This window comes from Athene noctua, chromosome 3 (genome assembly GCF_965140245.1).
Source record: "Athene noctua chromosome 3, bAthNoc1.hap1.1, whole genome shotgun sequence".
In the NCBI taxonomy this organism is placed as follows: Eukaryota; Metazoa; Chordata; class Aves; order Strigiformes; family Strigidae; genus Athene; species Athene noctua.
Genome location: NC_134039.1, coordinates 33636817 through 33661231, shown reverse-complemented (window position 1 = coordinate 33661231; position 24415 = coordinate 33636817). Strand labels below are relative to the sequence as shown.

Sequence of the window (24415 nt, the reverse complement as noted above, 5' to 3'; positions counted from 1 at the left end):
CTGCATGGCTAAATTATTAGGGTGCTTATTTTAGTTTTCCTTAGCCATGTGCCTGTCTAAATAATAGGCTGTGACGTGTATCCTTAATATCTAATGTTACAGGTTTTTGTTGAGAGTGGGAAAATACATGGTGTCAGTGTATGTTCGTGTAAGAATCTGTAATAATCTGTAACTCTGACACTGGAAGCTGTACACTGAAATTCAGGATGTTCTTTAGTATCCTGCATAGTTATCTGAAGGTGCCTAATCTTTCTCTTTCTGAAATGAGATTATATACATTCAGAAAAGATAAAAATATGGTTAGTTGCATCAACTGAAATATGCTTGTATTTTCCAGATACTTTCTATGCAATACCACTTCATATGAATGAAACGTCATTTTAGGTATATTTATATCGTCTCAGGAATAGTTAACAGTGTTTAAGAGCTCACAAATTAAAAAGGAGGGAGTTGTTAAAAAATAAAACTGTCAGTATTAAAAAGAATGTAAATGATACTTTAGGACAAAGTTAATTTACTTAGTGATTAGACTTATCTTGATGTTTATCTGACTCCTGGATGTAATAATCCTGTTTGTAAATAATATTTATTACCAAGGTCATTACCTGCTGTTTAAGGTACTATACACACCAATTTTGTAAGTATTAAGGAGCAGTAGGAGCCAATTTCCAGGTGGTGGAGATCTTGTTCGTTTCATAATAGCAACCATACATTTTACATTAAATAAGAATACAAATCACAAGTTTTTGTCTGTCTAGCAACTCTTTTTATCTATTGCCATGTATTTTTAGAACGAAAATATAAGTGTAGATTTCCTAGAGGATACTGAGCTTAATTTTAACTACTTAAAGCAGCAGACCAGGTTCCCTACCAGCAGAGGGAGTTAACGTTGTGAGTGATACTACCTTGTACTCATCAGCTTGTGTTACCAAGGTTATGAGGAAAAATACTATGAAACTAGACCCAGCATTCACTGAGCCTGAATAAGAAATTTTAAAAACAGTGTAATAAATTGAAGGAGTAATTGAAAATGCAGGGAAATTCTGATAACCCTTTTTTGCAAAACTGCCTCAAAATATTTAACAATATCTTGTAATGCAGTTCGTTGTTTTATCAAGGTGTCTACTCAAGAATTTGGCTTGTCTTTTCTTCATAATAGTAGACAGTGGGGTTTGTTTGGTTTTTTTTTTTAACCACCGCTCAGAGATTCCCTCTTTGAGAGGGATCTTCTCTGCACCTTTCTTGCACAGCAGAGATGAAGCATAGCATTAATACTGAAAGCAAAGTACTGAACTGAATAACAACCTTATTTAAACTCTGCTTGATCACACTTCTATCATGTGATATGGGTATAAAAAGGTTCTAAGCAAGTGTTTATTAGTCTCTTTCTACTTGATGGTATTACTGAAAATACTTTTTTGACAAGGCTTTTCTGTAGTTCAGGAACAGAGCAATTCTGCAGTTAAAAACATGATTTGCTAGTTCTGCCACTTCACTTTAAGTAGAAATCTGTGACAGTTTTATCTGAAAAAGGTATCCAAAGCTGACATATAAGGTATCTTTGGGGAATGTATAAAGTATATTATATGAAAGATAGCTGGCAACATAGGTTCAGATACTGAGGCTGAAATTTTTGTATGGATAAATGGTTACTAATTCTTGTTTTAAATCCTGTTCATCTTCTCTGACAGAAACTATACCAGTATCCTCCTCCACAGACTGGCAAGCGGCTTTTGGGTTCGGTTCCTCCAAACAGCAAGAGGACGACTTAGGATTTGACCCTTTTGACATCACCCGTAAAGCCTTAGCAGACCTGATTGAGAAGGAACTGTCAGTCCAAGACCAACCTTCCCTCTCGCCCACATCTCTTCAGAACCCTACCCCACACACTACAACTGCCAAAGGGCCTGGCTCTGGATTCCTGCATCCTGCTGCACCCACAAATGCCAACTCTCTCAGTAGCACCTTTCCAGTCATGCCACAGAGGTTCCCACAGTTTCAACAGCATCGAGCAGTTTACAACTCCTTCAGTTTTCCAGGCCAAGCAGCTCGCTATCCTTGGATGGCCTTCCCACGCAATAGCATCATGCACTTGAACCACACAGCAAATCCCACCTCAAATAGTAATTTCTTGGACTTGAATCTCCCACCACAACACAGCACAGGTCTGGGAGGGATCCCTATATCAGGTAGGTGAATTGGGACAGCTGTGAATATGATCTAATTCATTTTTTCAGCTTCTCTGAGCCAGGAAAGGAAAGGGGAATAGCCAGCTACAAGTGGTAGAGTGGTATCTCTTGACTGTCATACTAGGTTTATGAACAGAGGGAGGAATATTGTTTTAAATAGGCCCTTTCCATTTAAAAAAAAAAAACAAACAAAACATGTCTGGATCTTTAGCCTTGTAATACTGAGCTTTATAAGGAAGGTGGAGTATTCTGTGCCCGTTTAATTTTGTGCCAAAGCAAATTGGTATTTTGGTTCTTCAGTCTTGCCAGACTGGCTTTCCTTAGGAGTAGGCCCTGGAAGTACATTGTGGCTTCCACGTTGACATACAGGTGCTGACCAGAGTTCTTAAAATTGTGCAGAAAATTATAATGATGGAAATCTGTGCCAGATGTCTTGGCTGGGTTGTTCCCTCTTGCACATAACCAAATGGCTGCACAATGAAACGTTCAGTGCTGCTCATTTCTGTACTTCAGATGGCCTTAATATTATGCTAATCTTTCACTGAATGGATGCTTGCAATGTGTGTAAGAGGATTCATCGTGATTGTGCGGGTTGTGATGTTGGAAGAAAGTAAATGTACAGTCAGGCCAGTTCAGGCTGCCATGAATGGATTGATAGGCTCTTGCAGCAAATGTTAGAACTAAGGAGATGATTGTAACAATAATTGTCTTGATTAAAAATTCACCTCTGGACTTTTAAGTCCTTCCATACTTCTAATTTAGCTTAGCCCAGGTTCTCTTTTCCTAACAGGGAAAAAGATTGTATTAGGTATATAATGAACTGCAGGTAAAAAGTCTCTGTAAGCTCTTTGTAGCCTTGAGATGGAGAAGACTGCTTCTTGAGATGTTGCCAGTGTTTTCTTTACATGGCTTTTGAGAAGTACTAGCTATACTATTAAAAAAGTGAGCTAGAAAAAGTACTGTGTTTTTGATGCTCTAGTACAAGAGCTGTGACTTCTTTGTACTTGGTCATCTTTGAAGGCTTGTTGAAGCTACAGTACTGCTGTAGGGTCCTTAAGCTGATTCATAGTATATAGACTAAAATAACTGATATTGGTTACTCTAAAGTGTTAAAAAAAGAGAGGAAAAAATAAATTGTTTTTGACATGGAGTCAAAAATGCAGTATCCATGGCACTGCAAATTGTTGCTCGCTTCCCCTAAACTACACAGAATTTCAAGGAACATTGCAAGACATTGAGTTTCAACTTTACCAATCAGTTCTAAAAATTGCTAGTTCGAGAGGCCAGTAACAAGACTATCTTGTGGACTAGTGGGACTATAAAATTCGTTGTGTGCTGTAAAAAATCTGTAGTACAGGTTGATTATAGCTTTGCAAAAGTATTCTTTAAATTGTGTTACTTTAATTGCCTTTGGCAGTTTGAAAGTGGACCTCTTGATCTTTGTAGACGACTCGTAGATCCTTAGTACCGCTCCTGAAGAGCCAGTTGTGTGGTGGTATTGGTTGATGCACAGCCCATGTCCTGTACTTCCCCTATATATTTTAAGGCAACAGATTTGATATTTAAGTATATTCTTTTTTGTATGCAACTGCTAGAACCAATTAATTTCAAAATATTTTTGGCACATACAGTGCTAAAACCAGAAAATGAACATCTGCTGTGGTCACTATGGAAAGTTCCTTTGAGTTGGTCTTAATCTCTTGTTATAGAAAACATTGTTAGTTGCCTGGCTGACAATTAGCAACAGTTGCTGCAGTGCACATTTCTCAGCTGATCTACATGTCAGCTTTCATGTATCTTGAAAACAGAATCACTTGCACAAACAGTTTACTCCATTTTCTTTTCCTGTTGTCAGATATCAGCTGAAGTCTCAGTTCTGGGTTTATTTTCTGGGTTATGGATTTTTGTATTATTTGTAAGGTATTTGGTGCCTAAGGTTTTCTTTAGTGATCTGACTGTTTCAGAAGTAAAAGTAACTTGAAAGTCAGGAGGTACCCTCATACCTCTTATTTTGCATGTTGACTTAATAGCTTCCAATTTGTTTATTATTCTGTCCTTTCAAATCTCTATCTAGTGTATAGGTCTCTCAATTAATTTCTTTGATACTCTTCTTGAAAGAATAATTTATGTTCTTTGTCCTTGCTTTTAATCTATCAGTAGCAGGTATATAATCATATAATTTTCCTAGTTTCATTAGATTTACAGATATAGCTGTCTGGGGTTGGGGGAGGAAAGTGATATACAAGTACAGAGAAATCATGTTGATGGGACTTCAGTGCAGTGCTTTATAACACACTCCTAGCTGACCTGCTAAAAAGATTGTGTGTATCATAATAGCCATTTAGCAGTATGGAGAGATTATTTGTAGTATACATGAAGCTCCTTTTTGTTCATTCTTTTGTTAGTCTATATTGAGGTGTTTTAGAAAATGTCATCAATTCAGCTGTTTCAGATGTAACAACAACAGAAATGTAGTGCAGATGAAACTTCACATTCTGTCTTCTAGCAGAGACCTTCAACTACTGTCAAAGTTGCATGTGTCCTAAGGTTTTTGATCACAATATTTTACAGGACTATAAATTCCTGAAGCAAATAGTATTGGACCAGTCATTAAAAAAAAAAAAATCAAATTCAAACAGAAAACACCAAAAAAACCCCTAAACACACTAACATTCCTTTATTTTGTGCATTTGCCTGCCCTATTTAGTCAGTGCTTTTCAACTTCTCTATTTCATTTATGTGAAAGCAAGCAGATCTAAAAACTTTTACAATTTCATAGGGAGTTTGAAAGCCTAGAAAATAGTATACTAAATCCAATTTTATTTGATCTCACTACGCGTATTTGTGGTTTGGAAGCTTGTATGAAGAAAATGGCATCTTTTAAATTGCTGCTGCTTCCGCTTTAGGTATGCATTAGTATTCAAATGGATTTGAAATGCTTGTGTGACATGTTAAATGTAATGTTTTGAAGCTACCTTTTAGTTGAGAATCAGATCTGTGCTGTATTCATAATCCCACAGCTTTAGGGCTGCTTTGTGATGTGCACCAGATTTAAATGGACACAGGCACTACCTAAATTATTTTTTTAACCTCTCATTTAAAAATAATTTCTATATGCAATTTGGTAGCCTATATCTCAGAGGAAGTAGTATCTATTAAACTTATTCTGCGGTTTCTAGAGAAATGACACAATGACACATGATTGACTTCATAATTTTATTATGCATATACTTGAAATGTGTCATATTCATCAGGCATACATCTGTCCCCAACCCATATTTAAATGAACTTTTTGATTGACTGATTCCCAAACTAACATTTTTTTTTCTCCCCCCACCGTATGATTTCGCAAACTGTAGCAGATGTTACATATTTTCATGATAAGGGACAATTTAGGCTTGTTGCTGTTCTCTGGTGTGGGATGGATTAGATGATTTACTGTGCAGTTATAACTGTGTAACTGCTTTGGGAGAAAAGTTCAGTGACTTCTTATTCATGGACAGTATGATTTGCTAAAAGCAATCTTACCTAGATTGTGTGCAAACTATCCTAAGAATATAGGACAGTAGCTATCCTTTATTCTGCAGATAATGCCAAAGAAAGATCTGCTGACAGCAGTGGGTGGGTGTGTACCTTTATTTTTATCATACTTTAGGATAATAGGACGCTCTTTGTAACTTGGTAGGTAATACGCTATCATCTTTGCTACCCTACTACCCAGTGGTATATTCTAAAATAATATAGTGTTGAATCATAAAATAGGTTTCAGATTAACAGTGTGTTTTGAGACAGATGCTTATAAAATGAGATCATGCATATTAATAATGGGAAAAATAGCATTAGATAGTTTTATTTCTTGAGTTTACTGAGTGGTTGGTAATCACTGATTTTATTACATAGAAAAAGTATAAGGACAAATTCACTCTGAAAGTACGAGGAAAAGCTTGTAAATAAATAGCAATAGTAATAGTAATAAATAGTCTGTCGTTCCTGTCAGTTCTGTGCAAGATGAAGTACTTGACATTTTTAAACACTGGCTGTTATTTACTAATTTCATAATTACCCTGAACATAACTCTAAATGAGAAAAAACTTAATTGTAGGAACTTATGCATTCAATAATAATGAGTTAGTTTGGGATTTGAACTCTGCAAAGACTAATGCTACACAATATTGTGTGTATATTCTTCCCACATAAATCACTGAAACCCCTTGAGTTGGAAGGGGTCAACACGGATTGAGTCGAACTCCTGACTCCACACAGGGCAGCCTAAAAATTAAATCATACATCTCAGAGCATTGTCAAAATGCTTCCTGAACCCAGGCAATTTATGTATATCATGCATATATTAGAAATCTTAAGACAGATGAAATAGTCAAGTGGACACAAAGGCAGATAAGAAGCACGAAGAATTAAATCCTGTTTAGGGTATGGGAAGAAAAAAGTTTTACCCATTGCCCTCGAAGATAACCACTGTAAAATCCATCAAGTTATTTTAGCCATGAAGCATATTGATGTGGAGATACAATAGACTTCTCTGAACTGTCTGAAACTTCAAAACAGGGGGCTTGAATGTCTTAAGTCTTTGTAGATTAATATAATTGACAAATAAAATTTTGTTCTCTCAAAACCTGGTTTATCTCTTGAATATGCAGAGCTTAATTTATGGGGTTATGTATATTTAAAGATGAGATTGAGACCAATAGGTAGACAGTTCTAATAAATTTGGGTGCCATCCAGCAGTCTTTGTGGTAGTGGTGTTGTATTCCTTATCAAGACACTGGTTAGTGTACAGACTTTTGAGTCTTGCCTGCATTTAGTTTTTTGTGAAGCAATAGCTGGTAGGAGGGAGGGCACAGCAATTAAGGTTATATTAAGAAGGTCCAACTTCTTCCCACTTTCAGTCCTAAGCTCTTCCATATCTGAACAGTTTAAGGTGGTGTATCTTCTCCCACTTTAAATTTTCTGGCCTCTGTGCTTCCAGCTATTGGACTTGTCTTGAACATCAAATCCTTTCTTCCCTAATGCTTCCTTTTGGACAACATTTTAGTAAAACAAAGATAGATCCCTATATGTTGGCTATGATCATATTGAAGGGTGAGATACTGGAATTGGCTTTGACATACTCTGCCTTTAATACTAAGAGTTCTTCTCTTACTTGTAACCTCATTTCCATTTAGGGCACACATTTCTTATTTGACGTTTGTCCTTTTGACTTTGTCTCCTTTCTCTGGGTTGATTCTTAATAGTTGATTCTGTCTCCTGAACAAAGAAAAACACAGCTTGTTTTAGACAATTGTGAAACAAAAAAATTGAATTTGCAGCATAGCAGCTGACACTCTTCTGTGGTCTCTGGATAATCATTTGGTATGGAGTTTTGAGGGGGTTCTGCTCCTGCTGCTGTACCTTTTTAGAAGAGGGTCTGGCCTGTGTGGTATGGGTCTTTCATTCAAACAAATTCAGCATGTTGTAAAACTTAAAATTCTCCAAATACTCTGTACAAAATGAGTTTAATCCCATACCGTAGCAACAGGCAATATGACTTAAGAGTACTGCCTCACATCTCTTTATGTCGATGCAGTGGTTGAAAGAGCATTTTGCTATACTTTTCCTCTTGATCTCACTGTATGTAAAAGGTTTAATGCTAATTTTGAGTATTGATGGCTCTTAATGGTAAGAGATGCATTAGTCCATTAATTTTCTGTCCTTATTCTTTAAAGAAGACAGCTTGCTCACTTCATGGTTTTCCAACAGCAGCTTGGCAGAAAGCATGGAAGGTGAGCATCACCTTTCTGTGCCACTGGTTAGATCTGTGGCTGCCTATAGCTGAAGTTTTCTCTGATTTGGTATAAATATTGAAAGTAAGAAATCTGATAAAAGTTCTGGCACATGTGGCACCTCCAGAGGCCTGTATCTTTTCAGACGGCTTCCTCTGAGAAGTGGAGAATTACAATTATCAGTGGTGAGAACTGGTTATTTTCTTATGGGGTCCTTTTTATTGAATGAAAAGCATCTCGTTATCATCCATGAAAAAGAGGTTGTTTGTTGACTAAGGTGGAAGCATTACAAAATATATTGTCTTTTCTATGCAGGACAGTGGGCCCCAACTTGATTTAAGTCCTGCAGTTGACCAGCTATGCATTTTTAGCAAGAAACGACTTAAGAGTTCTTTAGCAAGAACTGACTTAAAAGTCAGTAATAAAAAATGCTGGAGTACTATAGAAACATCTGATATGAAGTCAAGCATGTTTTTCAAAGCAAGTTAGAATCTCAGTGAAATTTACTTACAGCTTAAAATTGGGTGGCTGGCTGCTGTAATTACTTACTAGATTTGGACTCTTGATCCATGGTAAATATAAATCAATTACAAGAACTCTCCAAAATACTTAGAGTAAAATTTCTTTTCTCAAACTTAATAAAATACTGACATTTTACTTACCAACAAATATGAATCTTCCTACTGAGTATCTAAGATGAGCTGTCCCCTCACTGGTGTCATAGAAGGGATTTCCCCTGAAAATAAATTAAATTTTCTGACTCTTAGCACTTTAGTCACAGAAAGCTTAAGTTGTACTGTCAGATCTTCATTAAAAAGGAATATTGTTTAGAAAAACCTTACTTTCCCCTTTGAAGAAAACTTTAGAATTAAATATATTCCTCTTCTACTTGATAGTTTGACTTTCTAGCATGATAAGTTGCACTTGATTTGTTTTAAATTGAAAAATAGTGCTTTTTTGATTTATGTGGCTATCTTTTAAATTGGGTACATGTGGAATTAATATAGCCATGGAAATAAATGTGGAATCCAGATAAAAGCTGTCTTACTTGCATTATTTTAAAGCTGAGGGCAGACAGGTGTTTCTTGACTACTGAAGCCAGTTTTGTATGTGTGTGCATGTGCAGATATGTGTGTGTATATGTATATATACTACTTGTGTTTCCCCACCTCTCATGACCATAAGACTTTCATTTGATATCCGTGCTGTGGATGACACTTAGAATGCTGGTTTTGCAGATTTCCAAGTTGCTTCCTCCTGTGTGCAAAGAATGTCAGTGAGGCTTTTAAGTGTTCCCTTCAAACAGCTTTGTCTTGCAGTGCTCCTGTCTTTTTGATACCTCCCTCATATTAGGAAGTGGCTACTTGTATTCCTGATGGAACAGTGCTGCTGTTTAAATGTGAAAAGATTCAATCTTTAATCTGCCAGTGATGTTCTCAGGCCTTAGTGAATGGGTGAAACCTCTTTCTTTGGTTTAAGCATTGAGGGATTCCTAGAAATCATAGATACACAGAATCAATGAGGTATGAGAGTGAAGTCCTTCGGGCTGTAGTGGTTTAAATGGGATTTTACTCATGGTTTTAAATTCCATTAGAAATCAAGTTTATTACTCATATAAAGTGACACAGGTACAGTTTTATCATAACTATTTTGTTGATGGTTAAGTGTATAAGCTTTGAATGAAAGGGTTTTGAGTTTATCTAATGTGATGGGCATAATTTAATTTTAGGATGTGGCAAATCATCCTTTCCTCCTCTTCCCCCCTCAGAGTGAAATATTGGACAACTTTTTGCAAAACAGAAATACTAATAGTGGGAAGTAATTTTGAGCTGAAAAGAGAAGCCCCAGCCACTTCTCGGAATAGCCTGTTTCATGGGAAGCACAGACTATCTGTAGTATCTGTGAAGATAGTAGCGCAAAGTGCAGGCTGGGACTAACAGGGGTGTCACTGTGAAGGGTATGCTTTTCTGGTGGCCTCACTTGTTTCTAATCAAGTTGAAAGACTACTGGTGAACTCCTTCTTGTAATATTTCCTGTTCCTTTTATTTTCTCTTTCTTTTTTTTTTTCTCCCTCCTGGGCCCAACTTTGTCATTCTGGTTGTCTTGCCAAGGCTTCAAAACTGTTACTGTACAGTGTCTTTGAAGATTTCACAAAGGCCTTCTTACAAGGAGGTCATAGCAATAGCCATTCTGTTACTGAATACACCTTGATAGCCTCTTCACTTCTTTTTTGCTATTCTGTTCAGTCAGGTATGTGACACTGCTTATAAGTTTTTCTCTCATATGACAGTTTTCCTCTGAATTTCTTTTGCCTATTTGAAGCTTTTCTGTAGCACTGTTGTGTGCCTTGGTCACACACATGGCATACTGATGGGTTCTTAAAAAAAGAATTAAATAACTGTAGCCTAGATTTGCAGGACTGCTTGCTTTTCAGCAGGACTAGAATATTTAGGACTCTTGGCATAAAGATATTTAATGGTTTTACACAATTAGTATGAAACTGGGCTCTTGTAATAGCTTGGAATATAATTTTGGCAAAGCAAAGAAATACACTTTCTTTACACTTACTGTGATGGCCGTGTGATCTTTGCTATTAGTTGTATTTATTTAAGCATATACTGTGTGAATTTTGATATGGATTTGACCGTAGACTTGTATCAGAATTGGGGCAATAATTTGAAATGGTCAGGTCTCTGTAGGACATTGATTTTAGTGAGCTTGTCTCCCACCAAGTAAACTGTAAGACATGCTCTCTTATTACCCTTAGTATAAAAGATCAAGTGCGTCAACATCACAAATGTGGTGTGGCCAAGTCTGAAACACCTTTGGGTCTAGATTGTGATGTCATTTGTCAGAATTTATGAAGTCACAGAACAGCCGGTGTCAACGCAGCTTCTGCTCCTGCAAATGTCTTCTAAAATACTGGTAATGTCAACAGAACAATGTTTCTTGGCTTAGCCATCATCCTCTTTGCTGTCTCTCCCCCAAATAATAGACACTGCTTTGCCTGATTTGAAGGAATAATGCTAAGACATTGCAGGTAGAGGATATTGAGATAACACTACCAGACTATCATGTAGGATGTCATGATGGGGCAATTATTTTATTTAGAAATTCATTAAACAACTGGCTTTTATACAGATGAATGTTCAGGCTTCTCAATCATATTCTATTTTAAGCTAAATTTAAGTATTTTTTAATTTAAATTGTGTGGACAGGCTAAGTTTGGGATGAATCTTTTTTTTTCTTCCCTTTGCTTGCTTTCAGACAGTGGTTGACTTTGAAAATTTTGCATACAAGTGCTTTTCTTTCATGCTGGCATACTACCTCAGACAAATGAAAAAGTTCAGTGCTAGATCTGTGGGACCTGTTCACCTCTGTAAGCACAAGTCTCCACTATTTCCATAGGGTTATGAAATGCATATCAGAGGAGGACTAGAGTCCAGAACATGTACTGGAGTCTGTTTTTCATGTGAACGGTGGTATTTTCAATGATGCTTCACCAGGTTATACTCTCCTCTTGGAGACAAAGCCGAAGCATGTGGGGAGGAACCTACAGTTTATCTTGATGTGTACAAATTGTTTTATTGCCATCAGCTGTGTCGTAACATGTTTTCTTCTGTGTTTTCCCACTGTCCGTGGACATACTGCTTTAAATTAGGATGAGGCTAAGGAAGGAGACAATTTTTCCACTTGCTGAGAGAGGGGATAAAGTAGTGCATTGGTTCTCATGCCCCTGGGTTACGATGTCCAACTGAGAATTCTGCTAGCTAGTCAAAAAATTACTCTCTTCAAGCAATTAAGTTTAGAAGTACAGAAAGATAATAGACAGGTCCTGTTTAAGTAGATCTGTATTAACTGAGAGCTAACCTTTTCTCATTTTAAACTATGGCGCTACCTTCATGGTGAAGCATAAACTTAATTAACAAAAAGGACAAGCTAGCCAAAGGATGAGCAGTAATTTGTTCTGAAGATACTTAACTTTCTTCAGGTGGTGGAAGTAACTCCTGCCTCTGGGGTTGACTTGCATTTTCACTTAGGCTCTTGTTTAAAATTTGTCAGACTCCAGTGAAGACATGCTGATTTAATTGTTTGCTTTGGGTATTGCTGTATGGTGCTTGGAGATTTCTCATGTACTTGGCTTACATCAGGGGTTTTTTAACTTAGGTGTTTCACCTGTCAGAGCCAGTAACTGAGGCCTCAGAGGGCAGTCTAGGGAATGTTGTAGAGCATTCTCTACTGATCCCATCTACTTTTAACACCTTAATGCATTTTAATCCCTTACTAGATCCCATATTACAAGATTAATTGCAGCATTTCTCCTTGGAGGCTGTGAAACTTTGGTCATGTTTGTTTTGTTGTTTGGGTTTTTTTTTCTACTCTGTGCATTTATTAGCCAAGGTGGAAAACCCTGTTACAGACCCCTGAATAATGTGTTGTCTGCTTTTTCTTTGGTTTCAGAGGGCAATGTTTTTGTCATAGCTCGTCTTTCAGCTCCACAAACCCAGCTATCTGGGAAGGACCATAAATCTGTTAGGATTCTTTGTTTGTTGCTTTTGTACCCAGGAGCACAAGATTTTAATAAATGTCCATATTGCTAGCAAATAATAGTTTTAATAGATATTGAATACTTTAAGGCTTTTCATTTTTTGATTTCTGTGATTCCGAGTGGATTTTGTACTGACAGTTGAGATAAAGGACAGTCTTCCTTAGTTTCTTATTTTCTTTTGTTCTGTGTTAGAGAGGGCACACAGCAGTGGTGCACTATGCATGCGTCATATTAATTTCTCATCACCAGACAGTGCCAGCTTTTTCCGTTCCATGAAAATCTTGTGCATCACCTGCTTGCTATCTTTCTGGACTGTTATGTGTGCTGTATTATGTCTTTTTTTAAATGGAGAATAATTGACAAAAATTTGTGTATTTTCTTAGCCCAAGGTGGTCTAATGCCCTACTACATTTATTTTCCTATCCCATTCCTTATGACATCTTCCTGGCTTTGCCTTCATTAGACTTCCTCAGTAACATGATGCAGATGTGTAGTTTGCTACATGTTTATTTTCTTTGCACATGAGCGTTGGGGGTAATGTCCACGATTAAGATCACCATGAGCTTGCAGATCCCCTGCTCACAGTTGCTGTGCTGAGTATGTTCACTCATGCGTGGTCCTGGTAAGCATCTTGTGTGTGCTTTTTGCCTTGTAGTACAAAAGAGTAGTTAAACTGAGCTGTATGTCTTTGCACAAGCTGTTGGAAGCAGCGGTGAGAAAATAAAGTTGAAACTAATGGTGTACCGTGCAGAATCCATTGCAGTTTTCTGTGAGGGTGAGCTGGCTACTTCTGTCCCAAGAAATGAATTTAGAATTTGCCTCATAGGCTTATGGTTGTTCAAGAGGGTTGTGAGCAAACATCTGTTGCGGATATTTCTAATACTTTTAAAAAATTTAATTTCTTAAGCCCCAGGATCACAGGTTTGAATGAAAAATGTGTTGCACCAAACTCTTTAAAACTTATTGCGTGCATAAGTATTGCAAGGAAAAAAAAAGTGGGAGCTCTAGAGGGAGGGATAGATTTGATTTACAATAGAAGAAATGAAAGTACAAATGGAAGCCAGTTGTATGCACTATGGCTCATTAGAGAACAAACTGCGGATACGCCTGGGTTTTTTTTTTTCCACCCAAAGTGACTTGTACACCAGGCCTCACAGACCACATTGCTGCACACAGTGTGTGGGTACAGCCACACACATTTGGAGTCTTGATTGTATCTGTATGCTAAGGTGTTACTAAAAAGCTGGTCTTAGATTACTTGCTTGGGGCAGAGCTGCAGTTCTGTTACTACTATTTTTTTTCTCCTGTAGCTCTCAAAATTTTAATCTTCAGATGTACATGATGCATGCAGTAACAGGCAGGCTTTTGGTTTACTTCTGCTACCTAATTTTTGACTTGTCTTTTCTTTGTTTATGGGAATACTTTAGGAGTTGTCTGTCTTCCCTCATGTAACCTCTGAGGAAGAGTGATTTCCCAGCCTCAGACAGTGAGTGGAGGTAACAGCAACTGTAAAACTTCCAGAATCTGTGGTCAAATGTATTCTGCAAACTTGCCCAGGCACAGAGGATGATTTTCATAGTACACTCTTTACACCCGTGCTTTTATCCCTGCCTAGGCTCCATACACAGCATCAGGTCGATCTGGCCATGGACATCCTAGGTTTCTGTCAGCTGCTGTCCTGTGGGGACATTTATGCATGTGCTAGAACAGCTAGCTACATTAGGTGTGCATAGGGTTAGAAATGAATGCATTGCTCCAACAGTTGTCTTAGGCAAAGTGGATATGGCAGATTTGCATAGTAATTTGTTTTGAAGTTCAACTGGTGATGTGGACTGAGGTATGACTTGCTGTGATTTGTGATTGAAGTTACTTGCTGTAATTCTGTACAGAAGCAGAACCTTATATAAAGTTTATTCTGAAGAATTTCCTTTTTTATTTACAAAAAGTTAATCGTTTGAGACATTAGTTCTTCCCAAATTTTTTACAAAAATTGTCAAGGTAGGTTTTGATAGCAAGTGAGACTGCTTTCTTTAGTCTCCACAGTACAGAGTTGCAAGTTAGTGATACCCTCTATATTTCAATGAAGACTTAAATCTCTTCCATTGTTGATGAAGTAGCAGTATTACGTAAGTACATCTCTGTAACCATTTGATTGACAACAAGGTTCTTTCTTCACTTATGACAGGCAGAGACAGTTGGGGGGAAAAAAGTTTAAAAAGCTGTATTCGGTGACAGAAAGTGCGTACTGCCAATGTACTACCCAACACTTTCTTTTCAAATATATTTGACCACAAGTTGATTAAGTATGACTTTCTATATTGGCTGATAAATACTAGGATGCTTGTGTCTGGTTGGTTTGTTTTGCTTTGAGATACCTAAAGCAGGAGATGGATTGTAGAACCTGATAGTCTGCTCTAGATAACATGCTTTAGTGTTTGTGTTCAGGGACCATTTGTTGTAGTGCTCATAGCCATGTTATCCTGTTGTCCTTTTCAATACATGCCCTGAAACATTTAGACAAATAGTTGAGACTTGACTGTTTTGTTGTCCAGCTGGTTTGCTTCTAAACAAAGTTTTGAGGATGTTGCTTTGTCGGGAATTATTCTGAAAGGTCTCTAAAGAATTTTCACTACTGTTCTTCAACTGCAAGAGGAAATTGCACTCCCTCCAACTTCATGAAAATCTAGTTACCATTTCCTTCAGAAGAACATCTGTAGGGCTGTGAATGAGCGAGCTATAACAAACAACTTCTGTGATATTCCTCCACCTCCCTGGTTCATCATGTTCGGTTTCTATTGCAAAGCCCTACCTAGCCTTTCTTCACTTCAATATACTTCAAAGAAAACAACCCTTTCGAGCCTGCTACCCATTAATAAAGCAGCCAAATTGGGTTATCTAGCTTGCAACAGAGCTCATAAAGGATCTGGTAGGTTTTCCCCTATTACTAATAAAGGGAGAGTGCTGTGTCCTTGAATAATCAAGTCTCTGAACTGAAAAAAATGGGGAAATATAAATTGGGGGAGGAGTTAAATCTTTCTCCCACTCCCTTACACTTGGTTTAAAATCTGCCAGCCTCTCTGAATAATTCATCAATCATATAAACAGTGACCCTAGTTTTTGGACAGAGAAAATATTAAATGCTTAGCTTAAAAAGTAAAAACAAAATCCCATACCCCACCAAAGAACGACATCTGTTTCTAACTTCAGCTTTTTATTTTTTTATCTTTCATTTTTTTTGTTGGTAAATCTCCCAGACAACAGCAGTTCTGTAGAGAGTTTAAATATGAAGGAATGGCAGGACGGGCTAAGGGCACTTCTACCGAACATTAACATCAACTTTGGTGGACTGCCCAATGCTTCTTCCCCTTCCAACGCCAACCACAGTGTACCAACGTCCAACACTGCCACCACCGACAGCCTGAATTGGGACAGCCCTGGCAGCTGGATGGACCCCGCAATCATCACAGGTAACCGTTTCTCACTCCTTCAGCTCTGCTGGCAAACCATCAAATGGGTATTTGGCACAAACTGATTTACATCTGGAAAAAAAGAAAAAGTCAGTATGCGGTGGTCTCTTCCAGCTTCCATCCACAAAACCTCAAGGATCCAGGAATTTTTGTGGAACCGCTAGGTATAACATTGTCGCTTAGGTCTTTGCCATGCATGCCCAGGACCTTTGCAGGCAGTCAGGCTGATCAGCACTTATCTGTAGGGTCAACGTAGGTGTCCCTTCTGCTGGATGGCATGTCCGGTATGTGCGCCGCTGGTCCTGAGGCACTGAAGGCATTCACTGGACTTTGTTACTTAAAAAGGGACATACTCCACTTGTTTATAAAGCTCTCTTTTATAAGGCTGTCTGGTTATGTTTCTGTTAGAGAGGCTGAAGCATGATTCAAGTAGGCAGAGTAGGAAGTGAAGCATGTAGTGTACTGGTAGTTTGGTGTCATAAGGTCATGTCAGCAGGGATGCAGTCCTTGCACAGGATGTTTGACAGAAAAATGTGTTTTATGAAGTGCTCTGAAGGGGAACTTTCTCCTATCTGGATTTAATGTTAAATGTTTTGCGGGCAGGGTAATTATATAATAATGTAAAATGTGTTCTCTGTACAAACTAATCATGTTTTCTCACTGTTGCTTTTTGTTAGGTTAAATTTACTTCCTTCATGCTCAGCTTATTGCTTCTGCTCTGACTTGTCTGTATCCCTGTGTTTTTTCTTCTTTTCGTAGGTATCCCAGCCTCCACAGGAAACAGTTTAGACACTCTTCAAGATGACAATCCTCCACATTGGCTAAAATCTCTTCAGGCTCTCACAGAGGTAGACGGCCCCAGTGCAGCACCATCACAGACGCACCACAGTAACCCCTTCGGCACACAGATCCCTCTGCACAGAGCCAGTTGGAATCCCTACTCTCCTCCTTCAAACCCCACCAGCTTCCATTCCCCACCTCCAGGCTTTCAGACAGCCTTCAGACCCCCCAGTAAAACCCCCACAGATCTACTACAGAGCTCAGCGCTGGATCGTCATTAGAAAAGGAGGAAAAATTTAAAAAAAAACCCAAAACGTTAGAAGTGCAGGAAGTGTCCCACCCTGACTCCTCCCCATGCCCACCTACTGTTCCCTGTCATATCTTTCTTTCTGAAGAATCCAGTTCCTGATCAAACTTCCCCCCCAAATGCAATGCCATCACAGGGTCATGACCGTATCTTTTTGTTAAGTTTCTGCTGAGCCAGTGTTTGAAATACACTGTTTGAAATATTTTCTAACCATTCTAAGGTTAAAAAAAAAGAGAGAGAGAAATCAAAATGCAGTCTCAATGCTTAAGGAGAATATTACTGTCTTATGTCTTTTGCACATGAGTATTTCTGCCTAGTGGAAAAGTGTCAATCTGCAGTAGGGGAAAAATGCAATGCAGAATCAAATGCAGAAACATGAAAAAGGTATTTAATTTAAATGAAGTTACTGAACATGTGGAGCAAACAGTGGCCTAGCATTTATTTTGCATTCAGTGTGGCACTACACAGAGAAATGCTATGTTGGGGTTTTTTTTGAGAAGGAGATTTCATTGTGCCAGTCAGAGTTTGACATGAAGTGTGTTGAAAGACAAAACACTTATAGCTATGAGTAACTGGCATGTTGCTAAAGAGTGGTTTAAAGAGGAGAGAATAAGATTTTTCTTTAATTTTGGCTTTAGATTTAAAGTAAACTTTAATGGTTTAAAAGTATTCACAGATTTAATACCTAGCGTATACATAATATAAGCAGCTGAAACATGAGTGATATTTACTTCAGTCTTTCTGTCTCCTCTGTCAGTCTCTCTTTCTTTTTTTTAAAAAAACAAAGATTCACCTGATTAGGGCACTCTGGGATAGCACTGCATTGGGGCCACATGATCACCATCAGGAGCAACCTTTGACCTCCTCTGCCTGCAGCTTTTACTTAACCCTGTAGTTTCTGGACGTTTGTGCAGTACTGAAAAGACAGGAAAAAAGAAACAGATAAATAAACATGGTTATAACCTGATGCTAAAACTAAAACCAAGGAAATGTACCTCTTTCTTCAGAATTAAAACTAAAATCTTAAATAAACAGAGAACTTGATGATGACTTTGCATTTGCTTTTTGGTTTTTTTTTAAACTTGGATTTTTAATTACTGTGTCTGAAAACCTTTTGTCACTGCATGTGGGGTTTTTTTTCTGTTCATTAAACTGGAGCTACTCTTTCATGGAAATACTGCTTTGCATGGTGACTTCTGTATTGAAGGGTGGGAAAATCATACACACATTGTTAAAGGGATTCTATTGTCTGTACTCATGTCAATAGCTAGAGGCTCTTGTCTCTAACCTTTATAGGTGGTATCCTTTTAAATCTGAAAAACTTCTTTATATTTTCTGAATCAAATGCCATATCAACTTGGGACAGATAGCATGGCAGTATATGTGTCTGAAGGGGTAGCAGAGAATTTTAGTTAATACTCTCTGTGTCCGTAGGCATCCTTGCTTAAAGGTGTAAAATGTTGCTGCACAGCAGGGGATAAAGAGCTCTTACCATATAGAAGGCATCCAACAAGCTCTTATGCTTCCAGTGAGAGATATTTAAAACCAGCAACCTTGTGATTGGAGTGCTCATGAGGATAGCAGAGAGCCTGAAATCCTAGAGATACCTGTGCAGAAGGATTTCTTACCTGGTGTGAGTTGTATAGTTTGGGCTGGCTGCCCTCCTAAAATGTTTGCTCCTGGCAGGGGTGAGGGAGGGAATTCCCACTGCTGAACTGTGGGCACCTAATGGGGGTCGGGGGACTGGCCTTTCATGGTCCAGGGAGTGGGAGCAAGTCCTGAATTGATTGCTGGACAGGTGAACCAGGCATTGAATCTGCATAAAGTGACTCTACCTATCTTGCTTTGTACAACATCACTTGTTAGTGATTGCCAGCTTTTGCTCTTCTCTCACCTGTGTTGCCATTTAGTGGTGTATTTACTATCTGTGTTAATGAACTGCACTTAGTGTTTCTGGATGGGCATCTGTGCTGCAGATCACTTGTGTGCCCTGATTACTTGGGAGAATGTGCACACCCTTTGTTAACACTCCCCTGCAAAGCAAACACTGTTTTTGTCACTCAGCCTCTGCACAATCCCCTGCTCTAACTGATGGTGGTGGAAGGAGAAGTAGGCTGGGAATGTCTTCTCCTGGACACTGTCTGCTGCTGGCACTGGGGATGCAACCCAGTGAGAACAGTCTGCTGGAGGTGCTGGTGAAGATGCAATGGGCTGCTTTGGTTTTTTTTTTTCTCCCCTCTCCTCCCCCAGTTAGACACAGACATTTTTGCCCTTTAATATTTCTCTTTCAGAAGGGTACCCTTCCTGATCCTCACAATAAGCAAGCTTCACAAAGCAGTTGTAACTGCTTCCTATGTACTACAGCAATTCCTGAAGCTGTGGCCTTCTTCAGTTCTTGATTTGTCTTTGTCGCAGTTTAGGATGTGCTGAGGTAGACCTGTGCCCGTAGTCTGCTACCACTAGAAAACAGGATTTGGTGGTTCAGGAGAGCACTTACTCCTTGCTGCCATACAACAGCTTGTGTTATTGGCCTACTGACAAACAGCCTTCAGCAAAAGGTTGATAACTAGAATGGTTTTTCTCTTTATGGTGCTGTGTCCCGTCCCCCCCCAAAGAAAGACTTCTTGGTCAGTAACATTGGTGTTACTAGCATTAGAATATATCAGTGTTCAGGCTGATGTGTGTGGGTGCTGCTTCTGCCTCTTTTAGCCTAGTTTTATCTACTGTCTGATGCAGATTTCTGCATCCCCTCCAGTTGGCAAGAAACCTGACATTTCACTCTGTTAAACTGTGTGGAGCTCAGTTAGTTTCTCCTGAGGTTTTTGTCATTGGATGGACTCTTCCTGTGGCAAGAAGTTCTGTACAGGAACCTTTACTGAAAGGAGAGCATCCGTATGTCTGCTTGTCCATGAGATCATCCCAGTGCATGGTCTGTTTTATATATTGTATGGATGCTTGCAACTCTTCCTTGCATTAAGCAAAGAACAGTGCTTGACCAAAAGGCTGGTGACTCAGGACAAGCAACACATTTGGTAGACTGTGTCTGGTGGAAAAGAAATTGGAGAAAGAGGATGGACCAGATTCCTTGTCCAGAATGGATGTGAATGTGTGTTGAGGAGGAAAAGGGTGTTATTAGCCATGAATGTGTTGGTAGTTGTGCTGATTTTTTTCAAAGAATTCTCAATTCAAGCATAGTTATTTGGGATTCAGCAGTGCTGAACTGATACTAAGGGTTTCTGGCTGCTTGCTTTTTTTCTTTTCAATAGCTAGTAAGGGAATGATGTTTCTCTGGATTAAGCAAGGGAGTATAATGCCACATGCTAGATAAGGTGAAGAGCCGTTGCATAAATTCATTTTCCTTCCTTTTATAACTTTTCCTGTTTGCAAGTCAAGCGTAAGCAGGTATGTGCCCTTATAAGTGCAGTGTCTTGACAGGGCTGCTCTAACCATACTTAAAACACCATTGCCTGTTTTCATGACAGTTTTTAATCATGAAGCTGAGTTTGCATTCTACTTCCTGAACTCCAAACTTCTGTTTTCCTTCCCTTCTATCATAGACTCTGTTGTCCGAGAAGGTTTTTTTCTCTCCAAGATGCTCATTTAATCATAGGGATACAAAATGTTGGATTTTAGGGAAAATGCAGTGTGGTTGGTTGCTTCTGTGGGGGATGGTTTGGTTTCGTTTGGGTTTTTTAGTGTTGATTTTGGGTTTTTTGGCTCTGTGTTTTTGTTCTGTTTTACTTTGGTTTTTTTACAGTTCAGTAGAGCTGGCCATGCTGCTGGGGAGAGTTTTGGCTTGAACACCTTTTCCTCTTCTGAGGGGAGAAGGGATCATTCACCAATTTTCTCCCTCACCCTTGCAAAGGAGCTTAGAAGAATACACTCGAAATACAGTAGAGCAATTACTGCGGTGCTTTTCATCCCTCTCCTTGGGGTACATGGAATTTGCTGTAAGTTGCAAAGGAGCTTAAGTTTGTTGTTGGTCTCCAACATACTTAAATCCACTGTATATGTTAGGTGCTGTATTGTCTGGGACCAAGTCCCTCTGGGGCAAGCTGTAGTGCTAGAATAAAACTTACTGCCCAGAACTGAGGTGTGTAAGAAATGCTGAGTGGTGGCACAGAGCTTGAAGGGCCAGGGGACTGGAGTTGTCACTAACCGTAGCTGAAGGGGTTGTAGGTACCTGTAACTTCTTGAAGGGAATGAACTCTTTAGTCCAGCTGCCAGTGACATGGATTTTTAGCGCACACAGAGCAAATTATGCAAAGTGCATTTGTCATGAATCCATGCATTAAAAATAGTTGTTGCTTTGCATATTCCAGCAGTGTGTGGCTATATGGCTAGCTATAGAAGTGCTTTCTGCTTCGCGGATTCATTATCATCTGTTCAAGCTGAATGTGGGTGTAGTAACTGTAAGAACTTGTGCTCCTTCCTCTTCACACAGCGTATCTTTTTCCCTACTTTGGGACATTCCACAGATGAGAAACAGCTCTCAGGTCCACTTCTGTTTATGGCTGTGACTGTAAACAAAGCTCCTAAGGAGTAAAGTGAAGTATCATCATAGCTTTGGGTGACAGTGTAAGAAATGGTGTAGCTTCAGTACGCTCTGATCTACATGTGGGAACAATGTATATGAGCAAGATCTTCATCTTCCTTTCTTTATGGGGTTTGCCTTTGCCGTAGGCTTACTGCTGTTTGTGGTGAAGTGAAGACTCCTGAGATGAAAGTGACCAAATGAGGTTCTTTGTCATACAGGGAGCTAGGGCAGCTTGCGGGGATGCAGAAGTCTGAACTGCTGCATTGCGTAGAGGTTTGAGTTGGGTGATCCTGGCAGCAACAGATTTGTTACTGGATTTGCTGATGAAAAGCACTGGTTTAGGGTGGTCTGATGCAGTGATAGTAGGTGTGGAAGTTATTTGAGCAGAGGTGGTGTCATTGTGGAGGAAAACAGTATAGAAAAGTCCTCGTTAATCTAAAGTAGATGGGAAACTGATCTGCTTGACCTGTGGTGGTCACGAGGAGTCCATCTGCAACACAGAGGAGGTAGAGTCTCAGAGGGATACAGTAATCAACAGCATACTGTTGCTTTCTCCTGTGAAATCTTACTAGATTACTATTTCTTTAAACCCAGTCCTCAGAGTTACAAATTTGATAAATGCCTCTCCATTTCAGAGATGCTTGAAGAAGAGGGTGGGATTTGCTCAGCTCTCTCCTCATTTTACCAGCACAGCAACACTTAAAATGTCTAGAACTAGACTTTCTAGACTTAAAAGTCTAGAAAGCTTGTATTGGCAGAGGGTGGTCATTCTTTTCAAAAATCACAATGAATATCTTTTTAGAGTTTCATGGCTTTAGTAATTTGAATGTTACAGGTCCCAGCATTAACTTTGCCTGGATCTTCAGAGAGGGTCTGAAGCCTCTTCTGTCAGAGCCAACAGTCCTAAGAGGCTGGTACACTGAGCTTCACTGAAGAGGAAAGTTGTGACCAAAACTTGTTTAGCTCTTTCTAGATAAGCCTGCGGGCTGAAGTTTCCAGTGTGGCATCTGAAACTTAAAATCCTGTTTTAAAAAGACCTGAGGGTGCTTTCTCTCTTTGTCCAAACACTGAGCAGAAAGCAACTGCTTGTGAGGCTTGCCTGGGACAGAATCGGCAATGAGCTGGCCTTGCAGCTATCTCTGTCCCTCTTCTGATGGTTTCCTTTAGTTCCAGGGCCCACCTTTGTGTACACTATACATCGCATGTATATCATTTAAATAAAAAATGAATAGAAATGAGATAGATAATATATTGCATAACTGGATATTGTATTTGATGTTGCATAAAACATTGCAACTAAACCTCTTGGAGCTTCAGCTTACCTGTGAGGAGGCCAGGATCTTAGACAGCTGGAAACCCCCTTCCCTAGCATGGAGAAAGGTGAAGTTTCTCTGCTGGTCTGCAAGGGAGAAACAGTGGGGAGGGCAGCAACGTCATGTATTGCTCTGGTGAAGCAATGTTGGGTAGATGGTGGCTCCAACAAACCACTGAGTGGTGTGTCAAGAATGTGTGGGATTATAGGCTTGTGAGGTTTGCTTCTTACCATTTTCATATTACTTAAATATTACTTAAGGCTTCAGCATAGTTACCTTCCTCCTTCCTCTTTTGGCAAATAAATGCAAATGGTGCTTCTTGTTGCCTTACTGACGTTGCCTTCCTGGGCTGAAGCTGAGTGTGGCTCTTCACAGCCTTAATTCGGCTCTTTGCCATGCTGGTCCAAGGAGAGAAGGAACTGAGGCAAAGATAAGGGACTGGGACGGAAACTTGTGGTAGAGTTGGGCTTCCTGCCCTTAACCCACCTTTCTTCTTTGGTTTCAGTCTTCTGCAAGCTTGAGGAAGATCTGGTTGTGCTTCTCCCAGCTGGAGGAATTTAAGGCTAAGTCTGCCAAGGTTTTAGGAGAAAATTTTTGTGGTGGAAAGCTTAACTTTGCACACAAAAAGTCAGCAAAACGTTACCCCAAGGAAACTTTTTAATTTTGTCAAGTAAATTTTTTTTTTTAAATATCAGTTGTATAAAATGCTTGTTTCAAGTTGACAGTTTCCTCTCTGTGAATAACGGTCAGATTTTTATTGAAAATTCTCTATGATGCTTCGAAATCAGCATTTTTCTGGACATGTTTGACAGAAGATGATACCTAAAATGTGTGTCACTTCAGTTTGCAGTGAAGCAGGTGTCAATCTTTAACCTTATGTAGCAAAAAATCCCACTTTTGCTTTTAAAGCCTAGCTCAGATCCAAGGAACAGCAAACTGGCCCAAGTGTTGGTTTTTCATATAAAAATGTCCTTGGAAAGAGGGGAAACTTAGTGAGGCTTTATTTCTTAAAACATGACAAGGGAGAAGAACAGAGAAGGAAACTGATAGGAAAATTCCTATCCTCTTCAGTTTTCCCTTCTGTTTTTTTTCCTGATTTCATTTCTTAGCAAGACAAACCCTTCCTACACGAACAAGAAATTGGGCAGTGCTGTTCCCAGGGCAGATCGAGGTCTGAATTCCTGGACATGAAGCCTATTTTGGTAAGACAGAAGGGAAGCGTAGTCTGTGGGTATGGTGTCACTGACTGCTCATGAGAGCCCAAAACACCCATAGCACCGTGTCTGAATTCATGGCTGGTCTGTCTGCATGCAGAGCACGTTTTCCACATGTAGTCTGGGCAATCTCATGAGCATCCAGGAGGGAACTGAAGAACAACTTACCTTGAAGTAAGATTATTCCCCTTCCCTGTGTTTAGACTTGTCTGGAAAAAGAGGGAGGACAAAAAGGTAAGGTTAGGACCTGAGCTGAAGGGAAGTGCAGAACAGGTCCTGTTC

General features: G+C 39.2%; 1 protein-coding gene across 8 annotated transcripts in view; it reads left to right on the top strand.

Annotated features, from left to right (window-relative positions):
* CNOT4 (CCR4-NOT transcription complex subunit 4) overlaps positions 1-18173 on the top strand; it is a 78505-nt gene extending 60332 nt beyond the window's left edge. For 5 of the 8 annotated variants that reach the window (XM_074902651.1, XM_074902650.1, XM_074902652.1 and 2 more), the window contains exons 11-13: positions 1692-2189; positions 15770-15982; positions 16742-18173. In XM_074902651.1, the coding sequence (XP_074758752.1) occupies positions 1692-2189; positions 15770-15982; positions 16742-17043 (1013 nt within the window). In that variant the 3' untranslated portion in view covers positions 17044-18173. The remainder of the gene's footprint in view (positions 1-1691; positions 2190-15769; positions 15983-16741) is intronic. The other 3 variants (XM_074902655.1, XM_074902656.1, XM_074902657.1) reach the window with 3 other exon arrangements.
* Positions 18174-24415: the final 6242 nt, after the last annotated feature.